Source organism: Phaenicophaeus curvirostris, chromosome 6 (assembly GCF_032191515.1).
Source record: "Phaenicophaeus curvirostris isolate KB17595 chromosome 6, BPBGC_Pcur_1.0, whole genome shotgun sequence".
NCBI classification, from domain to species: domain Eukaryota; kingdom Metazoa; phylum Chordata; class Aves; order Cuculiformes; family Cuculidae; genus Phaenicophaeus; species Phaenicophaeus curvirostris.
The window spans coordinates 23003264-23016040 of record NC_091397.1 but is presented as its reverse complement, the minus strand read 5'-3'; the positions used below and the strand labels follow the sequence as shown (position 1 = coordinate 23016040).

The following is a 12777-nucleotide window of genomic DNA, read 5'->3' as shown; positions in this document are numbered from 1 at the left end:
TTGAGCCGTGGCAGGGGAGGGCAGATTTTGGTTTTGTGAATTACACAGACTGCTTTCCTTCCTTCTCAGCAGTGTTAGTGCACACATCAGATTAGCCACATTTTTCTAAAATTATTCATTGTGCACTGAAGGAGTTAGTCTTAATTAAATACGCAGAACTCATGCACTGACACACACATAGTCTTTTGACATTGAACTCAGTTATTCTAGGTAGACCTCAGTCTTATTTTGTGGCTTATATGAAATGTCAAAAAACTGGTGCCAAGAAAAATGTTTCTTATTGTAGGACATGAGCTGGTTTGATAATACTAAAACCACCACTGGAGCATTAACTACAAGACTTGCTAATGATGCGTCACAAGTGAAAGGAGTAAGTAAAATTTTGTTTGGAATTTTTTCATATTTGGTTTAGTTTGTGGTAAACTTCCAGCTTTGGTTTGACTGGTTGGATAACAGTCTTGACTTTGACAATTAAAAATTACTGTAACGAAATACTTGGTATAACACTGGTGTGTTTTAAACCAATGATAGTAGTATATGTTTACAAAATAATTTCCAGGTAAACTTTATTGGAGTTTTACTACTGTGCTGTATTGTGTTCCTCATTATTAGACACATTCATTGGGAATCTCCATCTAAGAAGTCTGCTGGAGATATCTTACTTACCTAAGGGTGCGCATCTAAATTTGCTCACTTTATTACCTCTGATTATTTTTATGATTGTTCAGATTCTGTATTTGAAAAAGTATAGCAACAGACGTCCTTTTCTTTGTTACCTTTAGAAGTAATTTTTGAACTTCCAGGAGTCTGTAATACTAGGCTAAAGAACACTGAATGTTATTATGTGTATGCTTAAGTAAATTTTTACTGCCAAGTGAAGTTATGTGCTTTTTTCTCAGAACTGAGGAATTCTGTAATATCTTCAGATTTATAGGTTAAACATCTAATTTTCTGCTTCATTGGGCTCTGAGTGATGACTTACAAAGGTAGCTGCATGGTCTACATGATGTGACAGATTTTAATGTTTACCTGTAAGTGTAAGCTTAGTCTGTTCATCTTCAAGAGTAGAATTCAGAAACTGCGGTGCAAAGCTAAGTAATCAGAATATGGGGAAATAATAATTAAATTGATCTAGATAATTTTTTTTGCTAAACCATTTAAGAAAATCTCATTTTGAAAAATAACAAAACTGATTTAAGACTCTATAAAGTATTTTCAGAATCAGGAACATTATATGTGAAAATGTCTTCCTTATTTAAGATACAGTAACTTCATCAAGAAATGTCTTCTTTCTTCCTCCAGGCAACTGGTGTCAGACTGGCATTGATTGCCCAAAACATAGCCAACCTGGGGACTGGAATTATTATATCATTAGTTTATGGCTGGCAGCTGACCCTGCTACTTTTAGCTGTTGTTCCAATCATTGCAGTGGCAGGAATGATTGAAATGAAGATGTTGGCTGGGCATGCTAAAAAGGATAAAGTAGAGCTGGAAGCTGCAGGAAAGGTGGGGTTAGAAAATTTTATCTGCATTTGCGTAATGTATAAAATCATGTTTACCAAAGCATTGCTGATGGATGTATTACTTCCAAGTACAGAATGTGTAATTTTATTTAACTTCCGGAGCCAGCCAGGCTGTGTGGTTTTTGGCTAGTAGATCTGTAGAGTATTGCACTTCTTTGATAATAATTAAAGAATTCTGTTAGTAACCAATATTTATTTTTATAATTGATAAGCCCCAGAATGTGCTAAGCACTATTTACGCCCATTCTGAGTCATAAACAGACTTATTATTGTGCATTTGTACAGTATCTATGCTCATAAGTGAGTTCTCCTGCTAGATATTCATCCTTAGAAATTAGACTGGTTGGCAATTGAATAGATCCTAGATATAAGTGTTCAGTTGTATCCGAGATGCATTAGGAAATTGAAAATACTCATTCCTGTGGTATCATCAGGTATACTATAGTATGTGTGGGCACCTCTGCCCTCCCAGAGCAACAACAGTTGCAGCCAACTGGAATACCCTATGTACCACACATTGCACTGGAAGTAATGTGTAAGTCATGGACTCATGCCCAGTGTTTCAACCAGAGGTGAACAGAGGGATACAGTACTAGTCCTGATGTCTAAACAGATGTGATTGTTCCAGATGTTTTCTCTTAGCCATTTCTAAGCATCATCCTCTTCTACATGCATATGGGCTGAATTGACCATACTGGCGCCTAGCCACACTGTGTGGTCATTGAGGAAGACTTTATGACCACTTAACAGGCTACACAAAATCCTTGAATCAGTTGCTCCCACATAGGCATGCATCTGCTGTCTTCTGATGTTACTAGGTACCTTTGTGTATGCAAACAACTCAAATCTAAGGAATCTACAAGCTTAAAGAAAGCATTATGGATCAGATCAATTATTTACTGCTGAGATCTAAGTTAGGCTCTCAGCATGTAAGTAACCCGGACATCCTGATTATAGCCCAAGCCCAGTGGACTAGAAGTTGAATACTAAATTGCCATTTTTCTTATAAAGTATCTCCATAATAGTCACTGCTGTCTAATATTTTTTAACTACTTATTTGGAGGGCATTAGAGGTCTTACCAGAGAATTCTGAGCATCAGCAGAAAATCTTGCTGTCATAAAGAGAAAAATGTAAAATGCTTAGTTTTGATATCAAAAGTCCATGATTTTAATAACAATTATAAAAAATATAGAATTATGTATCAACAGACTCTTTTTATTAGTTTAGAATAAGGAATTGCAACCTAATCTTAACTTTGGATTAAAGCATTTGTGTTTCTATTGCAGATTGCTACAGAAGCCATAGAAAATATTAGAACTGTTGTTAGCTTGACCCGAGAAAGAAAATTTGAGTCGATGTATGGAGAACATTTGCTTGGACCATACAGGTATAATAAAAATAACGAAGCTAGAAAAAAAAATCTGTATTTGAATTACAGAATAAATTACACATATTACTTGGGCTAACATTGCTTTTTTTGTTAGTGTGTATAATTTAATGTATAATTTAATTACCTCAGAATTAATGTAAATATTCTGCATTTTCTTTATTAATAAATGCAACCACCAGCCAATATTTTTTGTTCTTTGATTTAATTAGTTTTCCTGTGATAATATAGGTATCTTCTATTGCAATTGCACTTGGTTTTGTAAAAATATTAATTTTAAGTGAGCTTTGAAAGTCATATAATCTCCTGCCTGAAGTAGAAACTTTTAAGTCTAAATTGAATGCTGCTTAAGCCGTAGAACATAGAACAGAAAGCATTTGAATAATTATTTTTTGTTTTGTGATTGAAAAAAAGGAATATAAATCTGCCTTTACTAAATCAAAATTAAGAAGTCTTAAAGTAAAAAAATTAAAAAAAAAATCTGTCAATTAAGGTTTTATTTGTTCTATAGTGAAATATTTCATTTTCAGACATCCATGACAGCATATGTACACAGATATGCTGGGAGACAAGTACAGTTGCTGCTAATACACCCACTATAATTGAGAGATTAGAGCACAGTGTTATATATAAAAGATATTATTTTAGACTTTTTCTCAGGCTGCTAGGGTTTGAGTCCAAATCAAACAACTTGCAGGTTGGTGCCTAATCATTCTGAGGGCTGACATTGATGGGATTGGTCCAAGACCTTCACATCAATATTGTTCTAGTCTAAATAAGAACTTATTACCCTACAGGTCAATTTGCCTAGAAGATATAGGACAAATGTTTTGCAGTTAATGTTTCAGTGCTTGTTAAGCCACTGATTAGACAAAGAGTTTCTATTTTATAGAAATTGAGTATAGGCCTTTTGTTATACTACATTAATGTACAAATCTGCTGTGTAAAACAGAAGTTACAATAGCCTGTTAATCAATAAAAGCACACTTGTGTATCTAGTTCCTGTTAGTTTTGGTTCAATTCTTTTCCAGAAGGATCCATATAGAGTTGTGACTTAGTAACAGCATAAATAAAATTTAAATATTTTCTTTCTTCATTTTCTGGTAGAATTCATAGTAAGAGATTTTTTTTTTGTCTGCTTTGCTTTTAGTTATAGGCATAGTTTTATAAACCAAAATCTAATTTCTGCATCATGTATTCAGGGTTAATCTTGAAAGAGGAATTTTGACTGATTCAATTGAAAAGAAACAGTGTCTCGAATGTATAATATTGAATTCTTTAATAACTTTTTTGTTTGATGAACACAAAATCACAGGTACAGAAAAAATTACACAAAAATTTGGCTTTGATTGAAGGTGGGTTAATGGTTCAGCTCTTTCTTTTTCCCCTCTTGTGCAGTAGTACAATTTCAAACATGTTATTTCTATCTTCAAAGTGATAATCATGGATTGAATTATAAAATGTTTTCACTCTCAAACTATGAGATGGTAAGACATTAATTACACATAGCAGCAAAGGTGTCACTTTTTTCTGCACCCATATTCCAAACTGTTCATGGAAGTAAATAAAATTCTGGAAACAAAACTAACTCTCTTGGACACAGACTAATAGGAGATAAGGGACTGTGTTGTTCTACTTATAAGAGTGTCATCTGAAGTCAATTAACTGTTTTTTGCATACACAGACTTAAGCCTGCTTGCACATTTTTATGAAAATATACATTCTTTCTTACAGAAATTCTGTCAAGAAGGCGCATATATTTGGAATTTGTTTTGCCCTTTCACAAGCAATGATGTTCTTTACCTACGCTGGCTGTTTCCGGTTTGGTGCATATCTAGTGGTAAATGATCAGATGAGATATAAAGATGTGTTTTTGTAAGTATTTCTTTTGCAATCTTTTTTTTTTTTTTAAAGTCCAGGCAAAGGTCTTTGTTTACTGCTAGACATATTAGGAAACCATTGGCTAAGCTATGAGAAGACAGGCAAGGTCTACTTCTGTACTTAAATATAATGAAAGCATATTACAAAGTGGATACTCTAGGCTACTACAGAGTCTGAGATGTTCAAGCAGGCCTGATTTTGGATTTCCTTTTCTGTATTTGTTTGGGACTACTATGTTTTCCAGATGTTGAAAGACTACCCTACTTACATACTTTGTTTATCCTCATCAATCTTATTGCTTATGCAGCTGTGAGGTCCTCTGTATATTCTACGAAAACCATAGCTGTACCTGTTTAAGGAAGAATAATGATATTGTAAAATGTTTTTTTAAAATGGATCATCATTGTCTTTGTTATTTCTATGTCAGGTTTATTCGTTGTGAGTTGAAATCTTCTCTTTAATGAGAAGATAAATGTTTAATGATTGGAGCATGGGATTTGACAAGGTAGACGCTGTTCAGTATAAGGGAAGGATAGCTGAGTTATTGTAGACAATGCTCTGATAAGAAGCTTGCTCACCTAAATGAATGAATTTTTTGTGGGAAATGAAAGTATAGACCATGAATGTAAGAACAGTACATAGAACGTTGTACAAACCCATAGTCAAATACAGCATTTTTTTTTAATTCAGACAGGTGCTGCAAATGAAATATTGTTCCAATTTGCAGTAATCTTACAAGGAATATCCATTGCAATACAAAATTGTACAAGGAATAGCACAATTATTTGTCCTTAAGGGCACTTTATAGACTTTTAAGGGCAGAAACTGTGCAAAAATTAAAGGAATGACTTTCAAATTCTAGCTTGTCCTTAGCTTCTTACCTTTATATTTTGAGTTTGTAATCACACTTTAACCAATCATTTAACATCATACCTGAGAGCCCCTATCATAACCAAAGCACTGTTCTTCTAGATCTCTATAAACTCAGAAGAATTATAATTTCTAATTTAAGAGGCAATAGCTCAATATAGGACTATGGAAACAAGTATTAAAAGAACGAGATTATACCAGTACAGATATCAGTGACCTCAATATCTAAGAACGGCAAATCACACCGTTTTTTTGTTGGCAACCTGCTTAAAGACAGTTGACAGATCACTTTGGCTTGAAGACATTGGGAAGCGTCTGCATCCCATATGCTAAATGAACATCTCTAGCCAGTGAACTTCCAGTAGCTCAGTTAAATTTGGAAGGGACTGTCTGACCTGAAACTGTGTGAGCCCTTCTAGGCTGTTCAAATGTAGAATAAAACAGACTAGTTCATGTAGTTCTGAAGATAAAAATTCAAATAAATTATTTTACTTTGCCTTAAAACCATCTAAGAGGTCTCGTGTCAGTTACCATTTCTCAGTAATGCGCAATCCTACATTGTATGGCAGTAATTAATATCTGAGGACCGCAGGTTCTTAAACCATTCTAATGTAGCCTGTAATGATACATCTACATTCACCGTAAAACTAAGAGTCTAGTTTTCAACCTTTTGGGGAGGTTGTGCACTTTTCAAATTTTTCTGCAAAGCTATGACAGCAAATTAAATCTTTATTGTTACCTTGTTACAGGCTTAATTCCTTGCTTTCATTGATGACTTAAAAATGAATCAGTAACTCCTAGAGGTCACTGAACCATGGGGAGGAAACCATGTCAATAGTAGAACAGAATTAGTGCAACATCCATTGACCACATTCCTCCTAGCCTCAGTTGGGACTTAATATAGTTAAGCAGTATTAATAATTAAAGGAATTTGTGCTAATAAGTAATGAAAACATTTAATTTGGAAGGGACCTTTGTTTATTTCATTTCATTAAAAGAGGATCAAACCAAATTTCTGGAGCTAAATGTGTAATTAAGCAATAATAATTGGTTACTACTTTATTAATTCAAAATTTAGTCCCCTTTTACCTCTCTGTAAAAAAAAAAAAAATTACTGTAGCCCCATTTCCTTTGTCCTTTTCTGCATCATTTATTTATTAATGTGCTTTTTTCCTGATTTATTTTATAGAGTGTTTTCAGCTATTGTATTTGGTGCAATGGCATTAGGACAAAGCAGCTCTTTTGCTCCAGACTATGCCAAAGCCAAGGTATCAGCAGCCCACTTGTTTCTGCTGTTTGAAACAGTACCCACCATAGATAGTTACAGTGAGGAAGGAGAGAAACTTGTAAGTAAGCCATGTATAACGGGCAATATTACTCATTGACAATATGGACAGTACCCTTCTCACTTCCTTCAAACTGATTCTTCCTTTCCTTCTGATTACTTCCTTATCTCAACATGTTCTCAACACTTTATCTAAACACAACGTGGACCAACTTCTCAATTGTGAGTTCAGCTACTGCCTACAATACATAAAGGATATGTGTTTTAAAAATCTGGTAAAGGCGCAACTTGTGTAGAAATCAACCAGCAGAATTAAGAGCATTTTCAAAATGGTTCATTGCTGCACTTTCATTTTATAGCTTCATTGATTTCAGTGGGGGAAGAAAAGAAAGTCTGCAATTATATTTGAATTATCTGTTGAATTGTCTTAAAGGTGTAACAGTGATACTATTTCAATTATAGGATACATTTGGGGGAAACATAACCATCAGAAATGTGTCATTTAACTACCCAAACCGACCACAGGTCAAAATCCTCCAAGGTTTGAATCTAAAAGTAGAAAAGGGGCAAACTCTGGCTCTTGTTGGTAGCAGCGGCTGTGGAAAGAGCACTGTTATTCAGCTGCTGGAGAGATTTTATGATCCACTCGATGGAGAAATTGTAAGTATTTTTCTAAGAACATGTCAAAATGTGAAGTGAGAGTGCTTATTTGGTTTTATGTGATGTGATAACATATAACAGGTACTTCTAGGGGTTTAAAAAATATTTGTACTATTAAAGGCAAGCAATGGGCTCATCAGTGTTCTTTATTTAAATACAATGAAATAATAGGAAGGAAAAAGTCTAGGTTTCACACATTACAATGAATTAATTAAACAAGGTCTGTGTGGTAAAAATATGCCTGATGTGTAGTCCAACAATGGCTTTGAATTCAGAGCAAATTTCCTGAAATTTTTATGTTAAGAACACTTTAAATGTTATTAAATCTACATATCTACTTCTATATAAAGTAGTCATAGAAGTTGCCATCTATTTTCTTTTCTAAAACATTGAATATCATTGACAAAAATAATTTTTATCATAACTTTTACTTGTCAGAAACATCTTTCAGAGTATACCCACTTACCAAGCAATACACTGTAAATACTTTCAGTAATTTCATTTTTAGGGTTGTCTCTAAGGAAATAGCTTTGATTGGACAACTACTGTGTATGAATTTACAGTAAGCCTCAAATAAAACATATCCATGTGACCGAAATTTAAAATGCTTATTTTCTCAGCTTTTTGATGACAAAAATGCAAAGACTTTAAATATCCAGTGGTTGAGAGCTCAGATTGGTATTGTCTCACAAGAACCAATGCTGTTCGACTGCACTGTTGCTGAAAATATTGCATATGGAGATAATAGTCGGGAGGTGTCATATGAGGAAATTGTTAATGCAGCAAAAGAAGCCAACGTTCATTCCTTCATTGACTCTTTGCCAGATGTAAGTTATTCCTTTTGTCTTTTTCTCAGAACTGGAGGTAACCTGCTGTGGCAGGGAAGAATTGTGCCTATTTATGATTCCCTGGGATACAATAATTCCCTGAGATGCAAATAGATCTGAAACTGATTTTTAAATCTTATCCTTTCTTATTTGTGTTCACCATATTTATTTTTACTGGGGGACTCCATTGTCAGATGGAGAGCTGAACATTTGAGATATCAGGGAAGAAAATCCACTTAAATTAAAATTGAGAGCTGGAAGTGTTGGGTGTTTTAAAGTGAGTTAAAAAATTCTTTTTAATCTCCTATTTGTCTCAAGCATATGTAAAAGACTCCACTAGACTGACAAGTTTCTTATGAATTTCTTCCAGTTATACCTTGTCATAATTTAAATTTCTAGTATTCATACAGTTAAAAAATTGCTAAGAAAGTCTTTCATATATATATCTGACCAACCCATAATAATGTAAGCATGAACATCTTGGCTCAGATGAAAGTTCTGCCATACACAAATCTCCTCCTAGGCAGTGACCAGCAAGGTATATTTATGATTTGCATAATTTCTGACTCAGGAACTTCCTAAGGTAGAAATCATGTTTTATTACTTAATAGTTCTGGACTGCTTCTTCTTCCCTGAGTCTGACAAATCAATTTCTAGCCACTGTCAACTTGTATCCAAAACTTCTTGAAGCCAGGAAGTTATTCGCTTAGTTGTATGTTCTAAGTATTCAGCTTGATTTTAGACTGTTAAGCTGCTTTTTGGGTTTCTTGAAAAAATGCCAAGTCCAAAGCTTGTGATTTTTGCAGATCATGATTAGTTTCTAACGGCTTATCAAGATCTGCTCTTTCTAAAACTTTTTAGAGAGATCTTGTGATATGTAATGATGTCTCATTAAACTTCGGTGCATTTTGCAACCAAATATATAATACCTCCAAGGCTACGGCGACCTACATGTGAATTAGTCCAGAGACCTTACTGGTTCACCTTAACCGACATAATTAAATTTGAAACATAATTATCTAAAAATTCTGTGTTTACATATAGATATAGTATGTAATTTGGCCTGAAACTGATACATCTTATACACTGTTATTTTTTCCTTTGGGATGAATAAATGTGTTTTAAAATAACTGATTGGTTAGGATACTAGCTTGGAGTGTTTAAGGTCAGGGTTTGATCCCCAGTATTGACATAGAAATTCACTGAGTTTGGTGTTCTAACACCTGACTGAGAATAATATTGCCTTCTAACCCCAGAGGGGTTGTTGCTTTGAGTTTATGAAATGCTTGATGCTACAAAGTCCCCTAATGAAAGATCTATAGATCTGTGGCACATAGCAATTTTGGTCATCTGTTTTCAGAGAGCTACTGGCATGGAATATGAAGTTTATGGATGGCTGGTGTCAGGGTCAATATGCTTACATATATTTCAAAACAGATTTGCATTCATAATCTGAATATATTGTTTCTAGAAATACAATACCCGTGTAGGAGACAAGGGAACTCAGCTGTCTGGTGGCCAGAAGCAACGTATTGCTATTGCCCGAGCTCTCGTACGTCAGCCCCAAATTCTGCTACTGGATGAAGCTACATCTGCCTTAGATACCGAAAGTGAAAAGGTAACTTGATTGTGAGCCAGGAGTCTGAGATCTAAATCTGTGTTCATTTGTATTGTGATTATTGTTTTCACTCCCACAGACTAAAGGCCAAAGCTTGAAATATGGTGGATTATGCAAATTACATACTTGTGGTAATGACAGACTAATATAAAGGTCTTACTCCTTTCATCTGTGTGGCAGTAGGCAGATTGAAGTAACAATGAGGAAAGCAGTTCTTTGCCTGAAATTCTTCAGGCCTCAATTGGACAAGTACTTTCAAAATTGAATTGAAAGCCACAGACTTCAGAAGCGGGAATTGAGGAGGCTGCTGAAGAACTTTTTTTTTCTGGGAAATGGCCAAACCCTGCTTTAGTAATTTTTCTTGTGTAATATTAATGAGGCAAATACACAAATGTTATATCCTGAAAAGCCCTATGGACTAAGTTTTGTTCAATTGTAGGCATAAACCCCAAAAGTTTAATTGGAAAATGGCATTAAATACTTCCAGGAGTCTTTGTTTTCTTAATTACATGCCAGTTATGTACAGAAATTTCATCTCTTGTTTTATTCTGCATTAATAAACGTACAGAATAAAGAAAAGAAAACAGAGATTCTTATTAGTATTTTTCTGCCAATGCTAGCTTTAAGAAAAGCATCATTCATGAGACTCCCTGTGAAATCATGAGAACTGGTATGATAGTAGTTGACCCAAGATGACTGACTTACAGTCATGGACGGAACTTTTGGAGGACTCATCAAGACTCCTCTTCAAATCAGGGCCAGTACTGAGTTCAAGCTAGGCTGCTTAGTGCTGTGTCCAGTAGGGTCATTGAAAATCTCAGAGGAGATTCAACAAGCTCTCTTTTTAACCCATTCCAATGCTTAATTATCCTGGCAGTTAATATTTTTCTTACATCTGGTCTGAACCTCCTCTATTACAATCTATAACCATTTCCTCTTGTTCTCCTACCATGCACCTCAGTACTGAGTCTGGTCCCATTTCATCCTCTTAGCTATCACAGCATCATCCACTATGACAGTTTTGACTCCATGCCAGCACAGGCTAGTTCTAAAAAAAGGAAGTTAAAGCCACAGATATTCCCTTTCCCACACTGTCATAATACAGTGTATTTCACAGATGGCAGTTGAGGTATATCTCACTACAGCTAACCAGAATAGTTCACCTTTTGGTTTGTTCCTTGTGCAGGTTGTCCAGGAAGCACTGGATAAAGCCAGAGAAGGTCGCACCTGCATTGTGATAGCTCACCGCCTCTCCACCATCCAAAATGCTGACAAGATTGCGGTGATTCAGAATGGCAAAGTTGTAGAACAAGGGACCCATCAGCAGCTGCTGGCTGAAAAGGGCATCTACTATTCTCTGGTCAATGTTCAAAGTGGGTCATGCACCATGTAAATTAAAGACAGTACTTATTTCTGAATTGTCACTATAATTATTTCAATACTGCTATTTTTTGCCACTGTAATTATTTTGATATCAATAGTCAGTCTTGATACTTCTGGATTTCCTCCTTCCTCTCATAAGTCCTACAAACCCAGGAAAAACTGAGTAAATATGTACCAGTTTCTCACTACTAGTTTTCATTATACAAACCATTCTACTATATGGCCAAAGCATACGCCTTGTGTAAGGCACAGTCAGTCCTGGCATGTTAAGCTTGTTATCAACTTGTTATGAGAATTTGCAGGTCAGCTGGAGCTTGATACTAGATCTTTCTAGTTATGATGTGTAGTTTTAGCCTGAGATGACGGCAAATGTCTTGAAAATATGGTCACAGGCTGAAAACAAATGTCCCAGAAGTTTAAGTATTTCAGTGACAGTCTGTTACTGATCATCGAAGAGGTGCAACCTTAAGACCTGGAAAAAACTGTTTGAAGCGTAACACAGAAAAGAAGCAGCAGATAAGAAAAAATAAACCCATAACCGTTGGGCAAGGCAAGGTACCTGCTGCAGCCTGGAAAAGTACTCTTGACAAGTTTCTCGAAGTCCTAGGAGTCAGAGGTCAATGGCTAAGAACTCTCTAAAGACTACAGTATTTTATAAAAGGTGAAAACCTTGTCTTTGGGCAAAGGAAGGACACTCTTTTCAGTGTTAGCTTCCTTCATTGAAGAGCTCTTGAACCTAATCACCGTGATGACTAAGACTCTCAAGGACTGTAAGCATCGGAGCTGATCACACAGCACCAGCTCTGAGGTATTGTGTGTGAGTTGCTAATTTAGGATGACTGTTAAAGACTAACTGCTTTTAATATGTAGTCATAATGATTATTAATTAATTAATAATTATGATGAACTAACCATTAGTAATGTATATTGTTAATTAATATCTATGCAGTAAAGATATTCTTTTTTCAAGTTTAAAATTGGCCTGGTTAATCAGTCTTCCACAATTCCATTATAGCAATTTCTGATTCCCCAAGATTTATACATATGAGCTATTCTATCTACATGTAGGTGCTTATACACACAGCCTAACTGATAGGCACTTAGGCTCATCAATGTACTAATAACACTCCCCAGAATGTTGATTGATGCAGTCGTATTGTATTCGTCTTGAATCTCTTACCTGTTTTCTTCTGTTCCTGACTTAAATGAAAATATCTATGCTGGTTCTTACAGTTGCTTTGCTTTCAGAACTTCTTTTTGGAAGACAAACACCATATTAGAGCTATTGTACTACAACCAGTTGTCTCATCATGTAATTTTTAGTCACAAAGCCAAAAGGACA

The 12777-nt window shown here is 35.1% G+C and overlaps 1 protein-coding gene across 6 annotated transcripts in view; it reads left to right on the top strand.

Annotated features, from left to right (window-relative positions):
• LOC138721955 (ATP-dependent translocase ABCB1-like) overlaps nucleotides 1-11989 on the top strand; it is a 52516-nt gene extending 40527 nt beyond the window's left edge. For all 6 annotated transcript variants that reach the window (XM_069859584.1, XM_069859581.1, XM_069859582.1 and 3 more), the window contains 9 exons: nucleotides 287-370; nucleotides 1303-1506; nucleotides 2811-2911; nucleotides 4646-4786; nucleotides 6852-7008; nucleotides 7410-7607; nucleotides 8228-8434; nucleotides 9906-10052; nucleotides 11239-11989. In XM_069859584.1, the coding sequence (XP_069715685.1) occupies nucleotides 287-370; nucleotides 1303-1506; nucleotides 2811-2911; nucleotides 4646-4786; nucleotides 6852-7008; nucleotides 7410-7607; nucleotides 8228-8434; nucleotides 9906-10052; nucleotides 11239-11445 (1446 nt within the window). In that variant the 3' untranslated portion in view covers nucleotides 11446-11989. The remainder of the gene's footprint in view (nucleotides 1-286; nucleotides 371-1302; nucleotides 1507-2810; nucleotides 2912-4645; nucleotides 4787-6851; nucleotides 7009-7409; nucleotides 7608-8227; nucleotides 8435-9905; nucleotides 10053-11238) is intronic.
• The last annotated feature ends 788 nt before the right edge of the window (nucleotides 11990-12777 follow it).